This window comes from Corvus kubaryi, unplaced genomic scaffold (genome assembly GCF_017639235.1).
Source record: "Corvus kubaryi isolate FWS band 111438036 unplaced genomic scaffold, C.kubaryi_AGA036_p1.0 72, whole genome shotgun sequence".
In the NCBI taxonomy this organism is placed as follows: domain Eukaryota; kingdom Metazoa; phylum Chordata; class Aves; order Passeriformes; family Corvidae; genus Corvus; species Corvus kubaryi.
This window is the reverse complement of record NW_024582060.1, coordinates 471,769-492,295: the sequence shown is the minus strand read 5'-3', so window position 1 is coordinate 492,295 and position 20,527 is coordinate 471,769. Positions and strand designations below refer to the sequence as shown.

The 20,527-nt window shown below is 46.5% G+C and overlaps 1 protein-coding gene across 4 annotated transcripts in view; it reads left to right on the top strand.

Annotated features, from left to right (window-relative positions):
* The window catches only part of NINJ2 (ninjurin 2), a 46,066-nt gene that overhangs the window by 23,687 nt on the left and 1,852 nt on the right, over window positions 1-20,527 (top strand). For 3 of the 4 annotated variants that reach the window (XM_042050336.1, XM_042050339.1, XM_042050338.1), the window contains exons 2-3: window positions 18,701-18,932; window positions 20,241-20,425. In XM_042050336.1, the coding sequence (XP_041906270.1) occupies window positions 18,701-18,932; window positions 20,241-20,404 (396 nt within the window). In that variant the 3' untranslated portion in view covers window positions 20,405-20,425. Of the gene's footprint in view, window positions 1-18,700; window positions 18,933-20,240; window positions 20,436-20,527 lie in introns of all 4 variants that reach the window. The other variant, XM_042050337.1, reaches the window with a different exon arrangement.

Sequence of the window (20,527 nt, the reverse complement as noted above, 5' to 3'; positions counted from 1 at the left end):
TCATACTGGCTCATCTGAGGCTGGTTTCACTTCATGACACACAAAGCTCAGTGATCCCCTCTTGCCTTCCCAACCTCCACAAATAAATATGAATAGATTTTTGTTAAATAGCATTAGTTTCACTTGCTCCCTTAGCCATATTTGCAGCCTCATGGCCCACATGCCCTCTATCACAGGCTGCCTCTCACATATTCTATTCTCCAGGCCTGCAAGAGTCTTTTATAACACTTATTTTAAGCCAGCTTTGGGCTCAAGAAATGACACAGATAAAAATACTGAGCTGCCTCAGCACAGCAGCAGTCAACACGTCAAACCCAGTTTGGATGGTTCCAGCTCTAGCACTCAACATTTGTGCCAAACCCAGCTATAGCACCAGCTAATTCTGGCCAACAGAGCACATCAGTGGGGCTCATAAAGGGCTGCAAAGGGCAAGAAATCTGACAGAGTATCATTTAACACAATGAATATTCTCAAATAATATTTTCTGAAACAAAAAAAATAATGCCCAAAAAGCCAAACCTCACTTTCTACTGGGCACAATATTTTCTATTCCCTTACCTGCTCTGCTAGTTGAATCCCATATCGAACTTTCTTTATTTGTTTCTTTATTTTCTTATTATTTGCCCTCTGCTATCAAAGAAGCTGAGACAGGATTACTGAGGTCATCAATGCCTCTCTCTGAGGTATCTCTCCTCTAGACTCAAAAGTCTCCATATTGCTCAAAAACTTATTAAAAGTTAGCAAGAGAAAGCTGTGCACCTCACACAGCTCTTTTGCTTGCCTGGTGCTGTTTAGGCATGCTGGGCTTTATTTTTTTATTCTTTATGGCTGCTGGTTTTCATCTTTCATGGCTATTTGTGAGGGCTGGAAAGTATTTCTGCATTCCCGTGATGCTTGATTACATTGCTCTGATTTTCTTTAAGCACAAAAGAGAACTACTGAGTATTTCTGCTGTTCCTGAATCATTAAGACTTTCACCATCTTCTGCTAAGCAAGTGAGCCATACCATTGTTAGAAAATACTTTACTGCTGTTACCCTTTAAAATGCCCTACTGTCCTTAGGCTGCAAGGTAGAGGCTTCTTTTGCTCCCTTTCACGTCTTTCCCTTCTTTATATTTCCATAGGCTCTAATTTACATAATTGCTGCCTCCTTCCTCTTTCTTCTCCTCTTCCCCATTTATCTTACATATCTTGAAGCTGCCTTTACTTCCTCACTTAACAAGGAGGTGCCGCTGACCAAAGATGTCCTTGTTCACCATTATGAAATTGTGGTTTTTAGTCATCTAGTAAAGTTTCCTAGAATAATTTCTAGTTTTCATTCACTTTTTCCTGTCTAGATCTCACAACTTCTGTCTGAACTTCTCTTCCCAAACACATTCATTCAACATTTTCTTGGTTGCTGGGCAAAATAGGCCATGGGGAGCATCAGACACAAAACTAGACAGAGATGCAGGAAACAGACTAGAGAGTAAATCTTGTGTCTTTCCTTAGACAAGTTAGAAGATGGAAAGTTCTTCATTTAACATCCTGACATTTCTTGTTTTTCTAACACGAAAAAATGAGATTATTTTCAATGTCTCTTCAGAATAGGCTGGACTAGGGTTCAGGTCCTGTTCTCATTCACTCTAATTACAGAGTCATTACCAGGAATTACTAAGCTTGAACAGGCAGTCTCTTTTCTAGGAATTAACCAGCTCCACTCGGTTTGAAAATTATTGGAAATATGTTTTAGGCATTACTACCAAAGAAAAGAGAGGCTACTGGGAAAATGAGATTAAAAAGTCTAGAAGTTTAAATAAGCACTAAAATACCAAGTACTTACTTACTCATTCCTGTTAAACTTTTCAGAAGCTTGTGAATGTCTTGGGGTGACTTTATGATGTGTATCCCATATTGCTGCCCTGTGCCCAGAAATTAATTTTTGTACCTTTCTATGCCTTTAAACTGGGCCTGAGTGGGGGAAGGAAAAACCGAGCACCCCCAGACAGTGCTTTATTAATAGCAGTGATAATTAAATGTGCTGTTAGTCCAGCGGTGTTGGACTGGGGAGTCCTGGGGGAAAACACTAAGACATAGCATTACCTTCCCAGATTTTTAGGAGTGCCTTGGTGAAAGATGGAAAACGTATAGTGTCCCCTAAAAAGCTGAGAACAGATGAATGAAGTTGCCCCATTGATGCTCCTCCTTCCTGTTACATGCTGGGTTTGAGAATCATAAGGAAGAAAAGGACAAGTGTACGTGACGATGCAGAAGTTTACCAGAGCTGAAAGGACTAATGATTATGAAATTAGAGTCTTGATTACAGCTGAGCACTCATTAAGCAAAAATGTGGCAGGAATATAAAGCTAATTCTTGGTAGACTTTTTTTTCTGTTTGAGGGCAAGTATGATAACACACAACAAAAGGAGCATTCAGCTATGCATAAGCACAACTACTAAATAGCTTTTCTGGTTTTGTTTTCTGGGTGGTGGGGACTTTTTGTTTGTTTGGGTTTTTTCTCCTTTTTTTTCCTCCTTAAATCAAGTTGTCTGCAATAGCATGAGGGAAGAGGAAAAAAGGAAGAGAACTGTTGAGAAAATAGTCTTCCTAATAAACATTATAGAAACTTTGCTCCAACATCATAGCTACTTACTTGATACTAATGCTGCTGTTTGTAGGGAAATAAAATAGTGCACAAAACAGGTAAAAATGGCTAGTAGCCAGGAAAAATTAAAAACACAGCAGAAGGAACCAAGGGTTTGGGATATGCAGTAAACGTGGATGTGTCAGGAGGAAAATGACAATTGTCAACCTGAGGGAAAGACTTCTTCATCCCAGGCATGCTACTGGTACTTCAGGCCATATAACTGATGCAAGGGCTGAGTTTTGTGTTTCATGTATGATGCAACAGGAGAAATGATTCCAGTGCAGGAATAAAAAAGTTGATTGTTTTCCATCAACCCAGCCTCCTTTCTTATCTGGTTTTAAAGTTTTAAATCTCTTTCCAGACTAAAATAACACCCACATAGTCCTATCCCTGCTGGACTTGAATTTAGTTATCTTGGAAACACAATGATGAAATGATACTGCAACTATTTCTCAGTTATGGTGAAACCAAGAACACCTTATGAAAAAAAAAGGTTTAACTGGGACAGAGAACAAACTAGCTACTAAATATTTTACTACAGGAGAAGATCTGGAACATACACAATTGGTGCAGCAGATTTGGTTTTCTGTGCTATTGGCAATTCTTTTTTAAAAATTAGGTCACTTTTTTAAGGAAACATCAGTAACCGGCATACGTGGAGATTATACACTGCAGCTTGAAAGGAAAGTGCTTTTTAACAGTAGCACTTCCCACCTGTGTCTATTGTTTCTCAGCATACAACAGAAGATTTGTTCAATTGGAGTGGCTGTATTTAGTCTCATGTTTACACTTCTCTACAGCTGAATGCTAAATCAGTCATCGCATTGTCATAATTCTTTAAGCTTAGCTGTTTGGTTTTTCTTTTCTACTCACTGTTCCTCTACACATTCCTTCAAATCATGGGAAAATTTACTTTGAACACAGCTATCTGACTTTTTTTCTGGGAAAGACTGTCTCCTGCTTCAGAAATATACATCTAGAGAGATATAGATACATCTATGCAAGGTATATGTATTGGCTCTTATAAATCAAAAAGCCAAGAGTAGGTACTGTGGCTGACTGCAGAACACTTGTTCTCTACCCAGTCTAATACAGATTTATCCTTACTTAACCTTTGACATCCATCTCCGAAACACACCTTTGAGATCTCTAGGAAAAAACCAAATCTCTCTGATGGTGGTCCAATATTGCAGTAGGTTGCTCAGGGAGGTTTTGGAGACCCCATCCATTTAACACTTCAGTGATATGACCCTGAGGAACTTTAGGTATCTCCACACTTGGCCGAGTTTTGAGCAGAGCTCTGGACCTGATGACCTCCAAAGGTGACTGTTTGCTTTAGTACCAGGAGCAGCAATGAATCTCATCTCCAGTGATCTCCACTGGCAAGTGTAAAGTGGTGCAGTCTCGTGCTGGGATCAGGCACTCTGGATGGGCTGCTGGTGATGCCCGGAGCGACCATGAAGCTTGGCAAGGTCAGGACTAAGAGCACAAGTGCAAGGAGAGCTCATGCGGAAGGCAGTGCTGATGGATGCTGGTGCTGAAAGCTTCAAATATGCATGCTGCTGCTCTGAGGGGAGGATTGCTCTTCCACGAGACTGGCCACAGAAGCAGCTTCCCCTTGACAGAAATACTGTTCTTGAGAACGTGAAATAATTATGAGATGAATATGAATTGAAAGTGCACTTCCTCTTGACCTACTTCCCAGGCAGGGAAGCACAGCTTGATGCCCTCCTGTTTGGAGAGGTAAAATTATCTCTGCATTCCCCAGGCTCCACACAAGCCTCTATTGTTTGGTACCAACCACATGGCTCATTATCGTGCCTGCTACGCAGTCTCTCATAATGATTTCCTTCCCTCTCCTGTCAACACCCAGCTGACTAACCAAACTGGTTTCTGGGCAGAGAAGTGGGCCTGTTTACCCCGTCAATAAATACACCCCTTTTTTGTTTGTACTGTGAAGGTAAACATCCACAATGACAGTGTAAGCTGGCCTTGGGAAAGTGGCTGGTCATTCCGAGGTACTCCAGGACTACAGGCATCAGATTCCTTCCTCGTTAAGTGAACAGACCTTTTCTACTCACAGGGCTGTAGGATGTGTCTTTTTGCTCCACCACAAAATCAATTACGTGTTCCATTAATGCCAGCAGAGTCTGGCTGGGCCCTGAGCCTCCATGGATAAATCCTGCAGCAGCTCAAGGGTTAGAGCAGGACAGTGGTGCCTCTTCTGTGACAACCTCCTGGCATGAAGGATGTAGGCTCCAGAAACAGAGCTTTTGACACATGGGCCTTCCTGTCTCTTCAGAGAGGTCTGTGGCTCATATTCAGGCATCTGACAAGCACAGAGGATGCCCCAGCACAGCTCTTGCTGGCATTTCAAAGCCATCAACTGTGCTGGCACTCCGTGGTTCTTTTATGAAAAAATAACTGTTTGAAAGGGGAGAAGCTGCTGGGATTTTCTGCTTGCCTTGGTGGGCGCCCCCCCCCCCCCCCCCAAAAAAAAAAAAAAAAAAAATCAAAAAACAGTTCATGGGGTTTTTTAGGTAATTGTTATAACTGATGTCTTGCTATACCAAGTTGTACTGGAAGCAGTAGAGAGCAAGGTGTCACTAAATGAATGCTTGGTTAATCCATGACCTGAATAAACCACAGGGAGAGAAGTGATAGGATGGTGCACAAATTGCCAGAACAAAATCTCCATCCCAACTTCGCAGGCAGAAGTCTGTAGGTCACAGCAAGGAAAACTTTTGCTAGGAAAGAACTTATCATGGGTTGTGTTTTTTTCCACGTGTCTATGGCACCAAAGATAATAGCTTTTCCTGCAAACTTCATCCAGGATGAATTGTGAATCAGGGTACATGAACCACCTGCCAAACTCTCCAGGGGTAAGAGAATACAAGTGCAAAAGTGCAGGTGCCATGGCAGCAGCTGGAGCAGAGCCGACAGCACAGCTGGAGACAACAACCACTCCTGAACTCTTTCCTGGCCTCGGTCTGGGTGCTTCAGCTCCCTTTCCACATTAAGATGTGACACAGCTGAGTGATGTGACCTCCACAGCAGCTCTGGCTGTCCATCTGAGCTCTCTTGGCTTGGCAGCAGTGATAATTTCAGTCTGTTTGAGCATCCATACTTGCTGCTATGATCTCAGACACCACCAACTAATCTCACAACTACCAGGGGTGTCCAATAACCAAGTTGTAGTTCTAGATTTATCTTATCTTGGGGGGTGTGTGTGTGGTTTTGGTCTTTTGGGGGATTTTTTTCCCCTCTAATGTACTGATGTAACATTCTTCCTCCAGAAGACAATTCTGTTATCAGCAAGGATACTGAACAGGGAAACTCCTTGTTTGAGATTAATTCAAGGAAACTGATTCAAAGGCATTGTTTTGCTTGTCAAAGCAAGAACAGCTTCAGCTGAACTGGGCTCCGATTCTCTTATTTTATTTTTACAGTCTAATTAAATTAATCTTAATTAATTACACTAGAGAAGATTGCCTCAAACCCGCACAAATGCTGAAAGTGTGCCAAATCCAAAGCCAATAGGAGTTATTAATCAGCACCCTTGGACAGACAGCCACAGCCCTGGGCTGCCCACTGAATTCCAGCTCCTATTTCCCACAGGGGGTCAGTGGATCTTTCCTCCCCACGGCTTTCAGTAGGAACACAGCTGGCCGTCGAGTCAGGCACACACCAAACAGGTCCCTGGATGAAAATAATTGCAGGCAAAAGGCCATTCCACAGCCATTTGCTTAAATGTTGCTTTGGCTTCCCCAATGCAAAGCACTTCTTGTGGCACTTCACAAATGTCAGCATAATGAAGCTTGGAGTTTATTTCCATCCACCTCCTTTCAGGTGACTAGTAAGGCCTCAGACAGCACAGTTTTTCAGAGAGCAGTATTCTCTTGCACTGCTGCCTGGAACAGCTGCCTAAGCAAGGTATTGTGGCTGAGAAGCTCCCACTGGTTACACCAGAAGTTCCAGCCCTGTCAGGCTCATTGAAAGGATCAACATCTAGCTTAATGGTTAGGAGAGACCACTGTTAATTTTGAAGTGGGAGATTTATGAATCAGTTATGCTTCCATGAGTCTGGAATGCTGCATGGGTAACAGCAACAAGGTCTGATGTCCTGCTGCTGTGATGGGAGACGAACACGTCCAGGACACCTTGGCTCCACTGGCCAGGCAGGAACCAGGCACCTGATCTCCCTCCCCACACATCTGCTGCTTGCAGAGCCTTCTCACAAGCCAACTTCAGCCACATGAGCTTTCTTAGGGACCCCTGAATGCTTACTAGCTCCTTTCTAGTCAATAATCTAGAAAGTCCTCAACACTTCTGGAAGCATCAAGCACCATCCTCTGGCTCACTTCAATGGTCTAATCTTGAGATGTGGTACCCTAGGCCTTTTTGTCTGTGACTTGGAGTAGAAAGCGATGGTGTGGGTTCCTTTTCCTGCCAGATCTGAGACAAGCAGATCTTCACCATTTAAGGCTGTACAGGAACACCTCTTTCACAGCACAATTGCTCTAAATCATTGCTTTAAAAAGTGAAATAGGAGAATGAAGTTTTGCTTGCTTGCATTCTGTGCACTGTCAGCAAGTGAGGTTGCACAGAATTTAGGTTAAGGCCGATTTTATTTCTAAACCACTCTCTAATCTGATCTTTAATATTCCTTTTACATAAAACTAAACAGCCACAGTATCAGCTGCATGAGAAACAGCCCAAAATATAAAATCTCTCCAAGCCCTACCGCAGTGTCCTTCCTGCAGCGCAGGAAAGAAAAATTGAAGACTTCAAGGGGCTAAAATTGACATTCAGGACATGTAGTGTTAAAGCAGGAGAGACAGTTTTAACTGAGGAGAAATTTTATGGGAAGAATGTGTGTCATGTGGTTTGTATCCAACATTCAAAGGAACACAATCTAGGGCTACAACAACCATTAAAAAAATATATCAGATTTAATAAGGGCCAGTTTTACATGCATGATCAACTTCTGAAGTAGCTCTTTTTACAGAGCTCTCCTCCCAAGCTTTGTTGTAAACATTATTCACTGTTACCTTCCAGTCACAACTTAGTCCAGGGCCTTGTGTATTAGTTCAAATGCAATACAAAAGCATAAAATTAAAACAAAATTAAAATTTAATAGATAATTAGTAGAAGGAAAATGAGAGAGAAAGAGCTCTACGGTTGCAGCATTTCTTTTACTGTATGGATACTTCCAGCACTATCTTAAATGAGTTTTAGTAGCATCTTTGAAGACCAGCGAACTATGGTTTCTGAACCTTTGCTCTTAAGCTTCAATCCCTGCTGTGCAGCTGCTCAGAGAAGTTTCCAAATTATTCAATGCACTTTTGCAATACCTCCTAACCTAGAACGCCTGTCTAGAAGTCATATAACCCTTTTTTGTCATAGTTATATCCAAATTCATAATCCACTGGAAAAAAAATTGTTAGTATATTAGCAGAGGCACAGGATAACAAAGTATCTTAAAGGTGATGCTTTCAGGGCCACACTTTTGGAGTATAATTTAATTTAACGTTGTGAACTTAGGCCAAAGATAAATGTGTTAATTGTTTAACCTCCATTGAATTCAGTAGAAGTTGAACAGGGAAGTCCAAGTACCATTTTTCCAAAGTGGGGGATATTACTGCCCACCAGCTGTTTCAATTCTCATCTCTGCCCAACAGTAATTCACAATTTATGTTTAAAGTACTGATACACCAATGGCCATTTTTATGACCCATTAAATCCCTGCCCTGAACTTAGCATGCCTAACTCTCACAGCACCATCAAGCTGGACTAGAGGATGGAAAGAAAAAGCAAAACCAATCTCATCCCATGAATCCTTCTGTCAATATAGCAAGCTATAAACCCAAACAACAGAATGACCCCACCCTTGAAAGAACTCCAGGAAGACACGGAGAAGCCAAACTTAATATTTTTAATTACCAAGGAAAACCTTCCATTCCATAACCACCTTAAACCTCCCCCATGAGCTTTACTGCACTGTGTCCTAAGGCAGGGCCTTGGCCCAGCCTTCAAGTTATTAAACTCATATAAAGCAGCACGGCACTTGCTCCGCTAGTTCCTGATTTTCCTTCCGGATCCAGGGGGTTGAGTGCATGTTGTGCTGCCTCTTTCCTCTGCTCTGAACATAGGAAGGGCTCCCTTGGTGACCCAGTTAACAGTTACTATGCCTCATCCCACCATTTATCTAATTAAATAATTCCCCCCGCTTATTTTTTTTTTTTTTAAGCTCAATCTATTCTCACATCTCCAGTTTTACAAACTGGAAGCCTTTTCCTTTTTGTGTGGGTGCCTTTTGATGTGAGGCAAATCCATCTCAAGGTTTTGTCTGCTTCAGGTTTCTGTCTCATATGGCCAAAAATACAGGTTCTGGCACAAAACCCCATCTGGATTTTCCTGTTTGTTCAGACTCACATAATTTCAGCTAACAGCAGAGAAACCTGAACATTTCCTGTGCGCTATCATCCCCAAAACAATGTCTGTGTTCCCCCAAACAAAAGGCACTGAATGTACCAATGACTGAGGAAAACTGGAAAGGAAGAGGCAGAGTGGGGGATTTTTTGGTTCCAGCAATGAGTGAGGACTCAGCAAGCTGCAGTCTGAAGGAAGGGAGGTGATGCTGCATCTGTCAGAAAACTGGATCAGATTCTGGGTTGCTTCTGTTGCAGGCTGCCTGTGTGCTCCTAAGCAAGTTTGTGCCTGCCACAACAGGACACCCATGATGTGATGAGGTGCCTGGGCACCACTTGATTCTGGAAATGGAAGCATCCCCTCCTTGTGGGACATATCCCTGCCTCTGCAACTCAGATAATTCCTTCTTGACCTGAACTACAGTGGCAATTCCTCCTGAGAGATGAGAGGAGCAAAGAGCTCCTCTCTCATCTCACCTGCTTACAGGCTCAGAGTGACAAAAGCTCAACCTCAGCTGCTTAGAAGGGAGCACCTCTAGGTCTCTAAGGCATTTCACTGGGTGTTTTCCTCTGCTTTGTAACTGAGCCTGCCAATGCTTCCCACTAGACTGGCACGCCCTTTCAGAGCTACCAGTGACATGTTCGAGAGCTGTCTTGCATAGATGAGCTCTCTCTTAGTTACCTTTTGGGAATGCCTGAGGAGGGGATGTGGCACCTCTCTGTGGCAGCTGTCCATGGCCAGTGGTGTGTGTGGCATGTGCATGTGAGAGACCAGAACCCCTGAGTCCCACTGCTTATGGATGCAGGGCCATCAGCTCTGTCAAAACCCTCAGCCATGTTCTTCCCTCTTTCCACCTGGATTCCCACAGCTTCCTTTCTGTGGAGAGCCCCGAGCACTCAGAGGGTGGCCAGGGGCAGGTAAAGCCCAAAATCGTCAGATGAACCTGAGCTCCGGTGCCTTGCAGCGAGGTTTACCTGGGAAATGCTGCAAGATGTAAACCCCCCTGGGAATGAGAAAATCACCTACCTGATTTCAGCAGCTTCAGGGGCTTCCCTGCATGACAAATTCAGTCCAGGTGGATTGTGTTCACAGCACAGGAACAGACTGCACTTTGACAGGAGATCTTACCCATCTCTCTCCTCCTACACGTCACCCGTATGAGGATTCACATTAATTTACAGATAGGGAAAACTAAAATCCAGAAAGAGCAACTAGGATGCCCTGAGGCACATGGCAAATGACAAATTAACCCTGGGCTACCTCACATGAAAAGCAGCATCAGGCCAGGGCTGGAGCAGTTCTAAATACAGAGTTACAGGTCACAAGGGACCATTGCTAGAGACTTGTCCCATTCTAAGATTTTTTTCTTGCCCTCCTCAAACATCTGCTACAAACCACAGTCAGAGGGGAGCTGGACCTTTGGTCTGATCCAGTACAGCTGTTACTACGTTCCCTCAGTTTCAGAAATCAACCTGACCCCTCAACACTGGATACAAACACGCTTAGACTTGGAAGGAGTTCAGTTTTAGGACCTTGCTTTATGAATGTTTTGTATTAAAATGACTTATATGAACACATTTGCTCTTTGGATCTGGCAGCAGCCTGCAACCAGACCCAGCTTTTCTTAATATTTTGGGCCGTAAGCCATCCAGCTTGGGGATTTATTCATCTTAACATGTTTAGCTTTGTAAGCACAATGCAGTAGTTACTGTTGTGCCTCCCGGCTGCTCTTCCATTTTTTATAAACTCATTTTCTCTGCTAACCTACTTTGAATTTTTTCTTCTAAAGCTGTTTTTAGTCTTCCCTTCTGCCCCTTTTCTTTTTACTCTTCCCCTGCCCCCTTTTTTTCCCCTTCCCCCAAAACACTGGGATAAAACACTAGTGATTTGAATAGGCTCCAGCTTCTATATCCCGACTTTAGAAATAATTGTTCCTACTAATCCTTTTGAGTGCACTCCCAGTTCCATATATTCAAAGAGCTGTCCCCCCCACACACACAAACACACCCGATTGCTTCTGTTCAACAATCAGAGATCATGCATCAGCACATTGTAGTTGCTGGTGCCAAGCAGTTCTTGAGCCCCAAACTCACAAACTGCTCCTGAGCTATGGATGGAGGCTCCTCCACCACTGCCACCACCCTTCCCGCCTTCTCCTCATCCCAGCTACCTGGAAAAGAAGAATTATCTTGTATTCCAGCTCAGCCCTGCAACCTGCCAGTCGATTCCTGGATCCCTTCAATTCAGTATCATAAATACACTTAACGAGGGAGTTTAATATAGATTTGGTAACACAGTTACTTGAGTGATACATAATTTATGTTGCCCTGTAGCATAGGAAGCCTTGAGTGGCGTCAGAGGGAACAGATTCAAGAAACTTGCCAGACAGCAGCACAGAGTGCCAAAGGGGGAGAGGAGTGGGGGAGAACAGGGAGACAGCAACCCAGGAAGGCGGTGCATGAAGCAGAGGAGCTTGATGGCAGGAAACAGCGTGAAAGGCAAGGGAAAAGGCACAGGGCGAGAAAAGAATGGAAAAGGAGAGGATAAAGGAGGAGAGGAGGAGCTGAACTGAAGATGCAGACGGGCAGAGAGGGTCTGCGGGATGAATAAGAGATGAGGAGAAGCACGGAAAGGCAGAGATGAGGAGCAGGGCACGCACACGCGATGCGACAAGCAGGTCTCTGCAGGCTGCGGCTGCCGCAGCCGGGCGGGAGCGGAGCCGGCTCCGTGTCAGCCGCAGGGCAAGGGCACGGAGAGGCGCCCGGCCCTCTGGGGCCCCGCTGGCCCGTGCCTCACCCCGCTGGCCCGCTGGGCCGGCCCTCAGCCCCGCTGGCCCGTGCCTCGCCCCGCTGGCCCGCCCCTCGGCCCCGCTGGCCCGTGCCTCACGCCGCTGGGCCGTGCCTCAGCCCCGCGGTGCTGCTGGCAGAACGCGAGGCGCGGCCGCCTCCAGGAGCTGCCGCGAGCCTCCAGGCAGCCTTGGTGCTGGCGAACGGACGGGCTCTGCTGGCAGTCTCGCCCAGCTGCACTCTCATCCTTGAGCGACAGCAGTGCCCTGCTTTGGCACCCCTCGGCTCGAGGGTGAGGGGCCTAAATGCTGCACTGTGCGGGTGTCTCTGCCCACGAGACCTCACCAAGTCGGCTTGCAGGTGTGAGACGAGACACAGGAGGCAGACAAAGCAACTGGAGAGGCCAAGTTTGGTAGAGCAGAGAACATGAACAGTGCTTGTCAAGCGCACAGAATCCATGCCTGCCACTTGCCTAGGCTTCCACTTCTGAAGAGGCACTGGGTGCCAGCTCCTGGAAGTCACTTTTTGGCTGGAGAGCTCTCATCCAAACAGTTGGTCAATGAGCTCTCTCTGTTAAACTCACCAGTGACCTGTCACAGAACCTTAAGGACACCTCAGAGATAGGTCTCCATCTGGACCAGTCTGGTACATGGGGAGAGATACTAGGAAAACATCTCTGATTTATTTTCTGGGATTTATGCAATAGGAACTGAAGGCAACACAACACTTGGCTCTGAACAGGACCCCTGGTGAGCAGAACAGATGGCTATATTAAAAGGAAAAAAACCCTAAGCACAACTGGACTAGCCAAGAGCCTCCACACAGGCTGAGGAGGGGGGACTGGCCCTGAACACTCAGTTTTCCTTCTGCCTGCAGTACTCACCATGAGGTTTACTATTACTTCTGTTTATGGAAAGCAGCCAGGATACTTGCTGTTGTGCCAAACTGGAGAAAAACAGGCTTTGCCTCACCAAGTTCACAATACAGTTAGTACTGACCAAAGTGCTCCTCGTGTGTCCCTTCTCTGGCACACGTGGGGCTGTGCACAGACCTGCTTCCCCACCCACGTAAGACTCTGCCAGGGAATCCCAGCCCATCAGGCAAGCAGGCATCTGGTCATCGCCACTCTTCCCGGTGCTGCTGCTCTCTGTGCCTGGGCATCTAGGCTAAAAATATTTGTTCCCTTCACCCCAAGTGAAGTGGTCAGGAGCTGCAGGGAGTGAGCTTCCCTGGTAAAGGACAGTAGCCAGTAACTGTGCCCTTAGAAGCGGAAGCACTGATTGAGAGCCAGGCCTTTAACCCCTCTGCTTTCTGCCCACAGCAAGGGGATTGTGCTCCTCTCCTACCCTGCAAGATGATGATGATGACTGCCGGGGTGCTTTAACCTTCACCAGCCAATGCTTACAAAGTATTTCTGAAGCTGCTGACTGGGCAGTGCTGGGGAAACATTCCCTGGGTTTTCCCTGGTGCCTGATGCTGTGTGGGGCTGGCTGTTCACGGCCCAGCATAGCTCCGTGGCAGCCATCTCTGTGCTTACCCCTCGGAGTGCACAGCCTACATTTGTGTCTGTTTTCTTTGGCATTCTCCAGCATTTCCCTTGGAAGTAATGGCCAGTCATACAGTTCCTATTCAGACATTGCCCTCTGACAGACTGCTCCCATAAAGATTATCATTCTCATACTTGTGAGCCTCATGCTGTTCCACTGCCTCTTGCAGGCTGCTCTCCCTGGGGACAGGGTCACAAAACCCACAAAGCACACAGAGATTTGCAATTAGATCTGCTCTCAATTTTTTTTTCCCCTAATCTGAAAAATGTGACAAGTAAACTGCAGGTTTTGTAGAAATTGTCCAAGAAAATTTAGAAAAGCTTTGTGCTCCCCTTGACCCAAAATCTAGCAGCTTTGAAAGAAATATTTAGATGAAGCTCCTCCAAAAGTTTACAGAAGAAAGTAGCTATTTCTTGTAAAAATAAATGCATGAAAACCCCAAAGAATTTCTCTCGAAAACTAATTTTAGTGGAAATTCTTCAGGTAGTTACAGTGAGCTGTGGAGCTCAGCATACCCTCTGGTACCAGAGCCTGGTTTCACATGCCTGGGGACCTGAGAGCTCCCTACAGCAAAACCAGAGGACAAGTTGAGAAAGAAAGAAATAAAAGAAAAACTCCATTATTTTCTCACCACCACTCGTGGTGATACTCATCCTTCTTTGCATAAGAATTCCTACAAAAGTTAAAAATAACAATAGAAGTGGGAGTTAAATATTTGTGTGCATGTGCACACTTTGAGTAAGAATCAAGCCTCCAACTTAGAAAACATAGATGGGTGCCTCACTCAGTCCCTGAGGTGATCTGTAAACCTGTGCCAGGTTTACACAAGAGAAAAAGGAAAAGGGAATTTGCCTGAGGTCAGACTGAAGCCAGCAGGGTCTTTGCAGGGAAAGAGGCTGTTTCATATGGAAACATCCAGAAATGAGACTCAGGAAAGTAGCTCCAGCACCAGTTCATCCAGTATGGCTGGGATGGAATTTTTCAGCTCCTAATTTCCCTACTCTTAGAGAGTGGGCAATAGTGAGAGAGCCCCCTGGGGAAAGTGCTGTTTCCAGCAGACGTCCTGGCTCTGCTACAATGCTTTTAAGATGAGCTTGGTGTCTGACTGCCAGATCCAGCTCTTTGACATGTTACAGAGAAGAAAAGGCAGTGATCTCCACTTTCCTAAGAGGAACCCTTTCAAAGTGACTAGAAAGTCACCAGCTCTAGCCTGATGACATAAATCACTTTGGTGAGCCTTCAGGTATGTCCTGTGACTTGACTTAGGGCTCTGTTTGCCAAAAGGGAACCATTTAATCTCTTCAGTGATACCACACAACCTCCCACAGCTGTCTGGGCAATCCTCCTACAGGGAAACCCAAGTTGCTTGTGAATCAGCTCCTGAGCTGCAGCGGTTTACAGGACTGAACTTTAAAGAAAGCAAAAGCAGAAATGGTCTTTGGAAAGCCGTGTGTGCATTCTGGCAGCTCAAAAAAAGTGCCACAGCCATGCATACACACCCCACAAACAGTGGTTCTGGTGACAGTTATGGCACAGGCATCCCAAGCAAATCCATCCTCCAGCATTAATCCAAATGCCAGGTCTCCGAAGAGTCCTGGTTTGTTTAAGCCTCTCCTTATTCAAGACATCAGGCTGAATAAGGATGAATAAGCATTCATAGCTGCTGGACTAGATGGAACACTGAGGGCCAAATCCATAAAAACCTGGATCTCTGTAACTTTTCCTTGCAGCATAAGGAGTCACGTGTGCCATGTGCTGGAGTGTGTCAAGAGAAGGGCCACGAAGGTGGTGAAAGGACCAGAGCACAAATCTGATGAGGAGTGGCTGAGGGAGCTGGGGGTGCTCAGCCTGGAGAAGAGGAGGCTCAGGAGGGACCTTATTGCTCTCCACAACTGCCTGAAAGGAGGGTATAGCCAGGTGGGCATTTGAGGGCTGCCCATCACAAATCTTAAGCTGCCCAAATTCAAGTTTCGTGTCCGACTTTCATCATCCATTATCCTTTTGGAGATCCCTCTGGATCTGCCTGGACTGACAGAACTTGGAATCTGCAGTCACACCTTTCCTATTGTGAAGGTTTCCCAGTTCCAGTTACTCCACATGGGAGAGCAGCACCTGCCTGTGTTTTCATGTCCCAGATGGGAACATGCCATCACACTCATCCACGTGAGAAAAGCCCACGTCAAAGCTGTCTGTTTTCACTGCCTGATCATCTGGGACACAGAGCTCAGGACGTTGCAACTCTGCCCCATTTCACCCTCCAGGTCAAGGAACGTGAGGGCAGCTCAAAAGAAGGATGTGTTTTCATTCAATAAGACCTCCTGACTTGCTTTATTTTTCTCCATGTAAGCAACCAGAAACAGATGTCTCAGCCTCCTGGTACCAGGCACTCATTTAACAGCAGCTCTGCCCTGTTTGTACAGCGCCCTTGTTCTCACACCCTTAACTCATCATTACACAGAGATAAACTATCAATGCTCAGCCTTGTGATACTGCAGGAGGGGGGCTGATTCTTCAGGAACAAGGAAAACAGCACATGAGAGGAATCAAATTGCCAACCTTGCACCATTTGGTATTGGTTCCTTTCTGTTTCAGCAGGATCACGTTTTTAAACCATCTGAGGGGGAGCAGTCCCCCGACATAGGTTTCTAAAATGCAGTCACAGAACCTGACCTTTTGGTGGCCTCCTTTCCTCAAGATTCCTCTACTCTGCCCCCAACACCACACTGTAATGTTTGAGTCTCGAACACCTACACACTGCCTTGGAGTTTTTACCAGTTCTTTGGACTTCTACATTTACCTCCTTCCAGTATCTTTTACCTTCTACCCTCCACAGCAAGAGATACAGGCTTTGCAAAGGAACCACATAACCACAGGGAATGCCACTGTCAGAAACTGTAACAGTTAAATGCTTTGAGCTAGCGTTATTAAAAAAACCCCAACCAAACCAAAAGCCCTTTCCTACCCCAAGCTTGTCCCTTGATAGGGATCACAGTTCACAACAGACACAGCCTTTCCCACTCACCTTTTTCACGCATCTTTGTCACATCAGGGTGACCACAACCCCCTTCCAAAACGCAGCCCCAGTTTCAGCATCGGTCACACCCCCACATACACTGCTCTCCCAGGATCACTGGCTGGGTTCATGCTCTCCCAACACAAAGAAAGCCACTCTTGTCCAGGGTTGCACACAGAGACCCAAGGTCACAGCATAACACACGAGCCATGACCCTTCCCTAGTGACCTGCCTGGAGCATGGAGGAAAGATTACATTTCCTACTTTATCAGGTACAAAAGGAGCAAAACAGAACTTACCATTTGATGTAGGCACTTCCAGTATGCACCCGAAGAAATCTCTCCCCCTTTCCCGAGCAAAAGAAAGGCCAAGGCTAGCCCTTAGCCCTGGTTTTAAAGGGCGTGCTGAGAGCAAGGCTGCTGGTCTCCACGGCACCTGACAGGAGGCTGATTACTCAGAACTGAAGCCTCTCTGCTATATAGAAGCGTTGTTTTTCTTTCTTTTTTAGAAAGAATAGCAGTGTATTGCAGACACAGCTACATCTTTTGTAACTGTTGCCTTTGCAATTACCAGCTTATGAGGCTCTGGGTGAATGCAAAACTGTCATCCACTTCTCTTCTTTTAACCACTTGGGTCAAGGCAGCAACAGGTGAACTCACTTAGCAATGGATGGCTAAAAGCAGCCAAATTACCTACACCTTGTAATTAGGTTAAGGGCAACCAGGTGATTTGGCCTTTGTAAACAGCTGTTTCTTTCCACTGCCAAAAAAACCTGCCTGACTGATTAATTAAGGTTAGGTGTGATGGATCCCACCCCTTGTCTTGTTGCATTTTTGCATCAATGCCCGATGTTTTGAAGAAATACTGCCCTTGGTTTCAGAAATAAAACCACGAATCATTCCCTCTGCTCTAGCATCTTGTTGAAGACAAAAGCCAGCAAAAAGTGTTCAGAGGAGATATAAAGCCCAGCCATTGACAGTCAGAGAACCATAGAATTGTTTATGTTGGAAAAGACCTTTAAGATCATCAAGTTCAGTCATTAATCTAATACTGCCAAGGCCACCACTAATCCATGTCTCTAAGTGACACATCTGCATGTCTTTTGAATTCCTCCAGGGATGGTAACCCAACCATTTTGCTGGGCAGCCTGTTCCAGTGTCTGACGAGCCTTTTGTTGAAGAGAGATTTTTCCTAATGTCCAATCTAAACCTCCCCTGGTGCAACTTGAGGCCATTTCCTCTTGTTACTGTTGCTTGTCACTTGGGAGAAGAGACTGACCCCCAGCTGGCTACACCCTCCTTTCAGGGAGCGGTAGAGAGTGATAAGGTCCGTCCTGAGCCTCTTCCTCTCCAGGCTGAACACCCCCAGCTCCCTCAGCTGCTCCTCAGATCATTTACTCTGCAGACCCTTCACCAGCTCCACTGTCCTTCTCTGGACTCACTCCAGCACCTCAAAGTACCTCTTGATCGTGAAGGGACAAAAACTGAACCCAGGATTTGAGGTGCAGCCTCACCAGTGCCCAGCACAGGGGGATGATCCTTTCCCTGTGGTCCTGCTGGCCACACTATTTCTGATGCAGGCCAGGATGCCACTGGCCGTCTTGGCCACCTGGGCACACTGGTGGCTCATGTTCAGCCAGCATCTCCAGGTCCTTTTCCACCAGGCAGCCTTCCAGCCTCTCCTCCCCAAGTGTGTAGCGCTTCATGGAGTTGCTGTGACCCAGGTGCAGGACCCAGCTCTTCATCTTGTTGAACCTCACACAAGTGGCCTCAGTCCACTGATCCAGCCCCTGCAGATTCCCCTGCAGAGCCTTTCTACCCCCCAGCAGGTCAACACTCCCACCCAGCTTGGTGTCGCCTGCAAACTGAGGGCGCACTCCATCCTCTCATCCAGATCATTGGCAATGATATTAAACACAAAAGCCAACCCGAAGAGAAGATCTCTATCTAATGCCCTGTAAGTTTGAGGCTTGTCTGTGTCCTGAAGGAAGAGAATTTAATATTCCTTGCAAAATCCCTGGCTTTTGGATAATCTACGTTATTGTAACTCTGGACAAGCTCGTTTTCCACAAAAATACCCATTATTTTTTTAACCTTGCTGAGCTCTTGCTCACCACAAGTATCTTGTGCCTACTAATACCACGAGGCGACTGTGAGGGGAAACTGGGTACTCTCAACATGCAACTTTGACTCTTTCCCAGACCTTCTAGGTAAACCCCAGGGAGAAGAGAGCATCCCATTGGACACAGATGTGTGTGTTGGTTTAGCAATGCATGTGATGCCTCCTGTCTCCCCAGGGCGTGAATCCTCACCTGCGGATCAACGGGCCGATGAACATCAACCACTACGCGACGAAGAAGAGCGTGGCAGAGAGCATGCTGGACGTGGCGCTCTTCATGGCCAACGTCACCCAGCTCAAAGCTGTGCTGGAGCAGGGCACATCCTTCCAGTACTATGCCACCCTCATCGTGCTCATCAGCATCTCCCTCTTCTTCCAGGTGATGATTGGGATTCTTCTTATCATCACTGGTAAGGTGGCCACCAAGGCGCGTGCACCCTTGCAGGGTGCTGCAGGGGCAGGGTACCCTGTGGCTTGGCTGGCATGGGGGTGGAAGGGAGAAGCCTCTTGCCCCAAACCATTCCCCTCTGTCTCCATCCAGGGCTGCAGGAGGGTTGAAGGTAGCATGATGTGGGTGGTAGGGTGGTCTGTGTTACTCAAAATGGCGGGTGGGTTGTTCTTCATTTGCACACCTCTGAGCACAACTGTTCCTTCACTTTCTCACTGCTGACCCCCTGTCCCATGAAACAGCTGGGGTTTGGCCAAGCTGGGCCTCTTGCTGCCCCTACTGCTATGTGCTCCTTCATGCAGCTCTTGCAGACACTACATTTTAGCTGTATTTTACATCTCACTTCATCTGGGGCTTAACAGAACAATTTAGGCAGAGCTATGCCCTATATTAACCTCACATTTAACCGATCCCACGGTTCTCCTAGTGCCCTACAGACAGTACATTAACACCAGCATTGGTTTGCCCAGTGCTCCATTTGATACAGGAGCTGCTGTATTTCAGTCTCCAACACATTCCCAGTGTTAAACCCCTGCAAAATGCTGCATTTTCCTGTATATCCTACATGGTTTTTTATGGGGCACAGAGAACTGGAGGCTATGGGAAATCCGGGACATGTTCCCTCCCCTCTCGCACACGCCACAGCTTTTCCTGGTGGCAGCTGTGATGGCTGGAACCAGCTGGGAGGAGAAAGGGCACAAGGGACCACGACAAGGCTGCTGTTTGCATGGCTTATTGGCCAGACAGCCCTGGTAACCAGGGTATTCCTGAGTCCAAAGGGATCAACGTCCATGAGCCAGGACCAACCCCAGCCGCGTACCCAGGGCTGACAGCTGTGCCAGCACATATGTGACATCTGGGTGTCAAGGAGGAACTGGCCTCCCGGTCCAAGCAGAGCCCTGCTGCCCTTGTCTGCCATGTCCCACAGCCTGCCCTCACCACATCCCACGGCCATGCAGCGCTGGGGGACCATGGCATGTGTCTGGCTGGTGTGCAGCAGTAACTCGCTGATTTAGGGTCGGCCCGTTGCAGGGCCACAGAACCTCCATGGCAAAACAAAGAGGAGCTTTTCTCTGCTCCATCCTTCTGTGTCATCCTAGAGCAAGCTGTGGCTCCTGTAACATTCCTGTGATTATTCCCTCTGCTCTGTGGCCTCAGCACTCAGGGGCACCATGGGTATTTACCACAGGGGGAGGGGGAGGCTTGCAAGAGCTGGGGGACTTGGAGTCAGTCTGCAAACCCCTCTCTCTTTTTGCACTGTGTTGCACAGCTCGTTTGAACCTGAACGATATTGCAAAGCAACCCCGCCTGAATATACTCAACAACGCTGCCACAGCTCTCATCTTCATCACAGTCATCCTCAACATCTTCATCACAGCCTTTGGGGTGCAGAAGACCGGCCTCTACCCTACCAGGAATTTTGGACCTTATTAATTCATGGAGCGATGGACTCAGGTAAGAAAGGGTGAGTTCCCATCACTGCCAGCCCCTGGGAGGGCTCTCAGTCTCAGAAAACATCTCCACTGCAAGGGGGAGAAAGCAGAGCTGCACAAATTA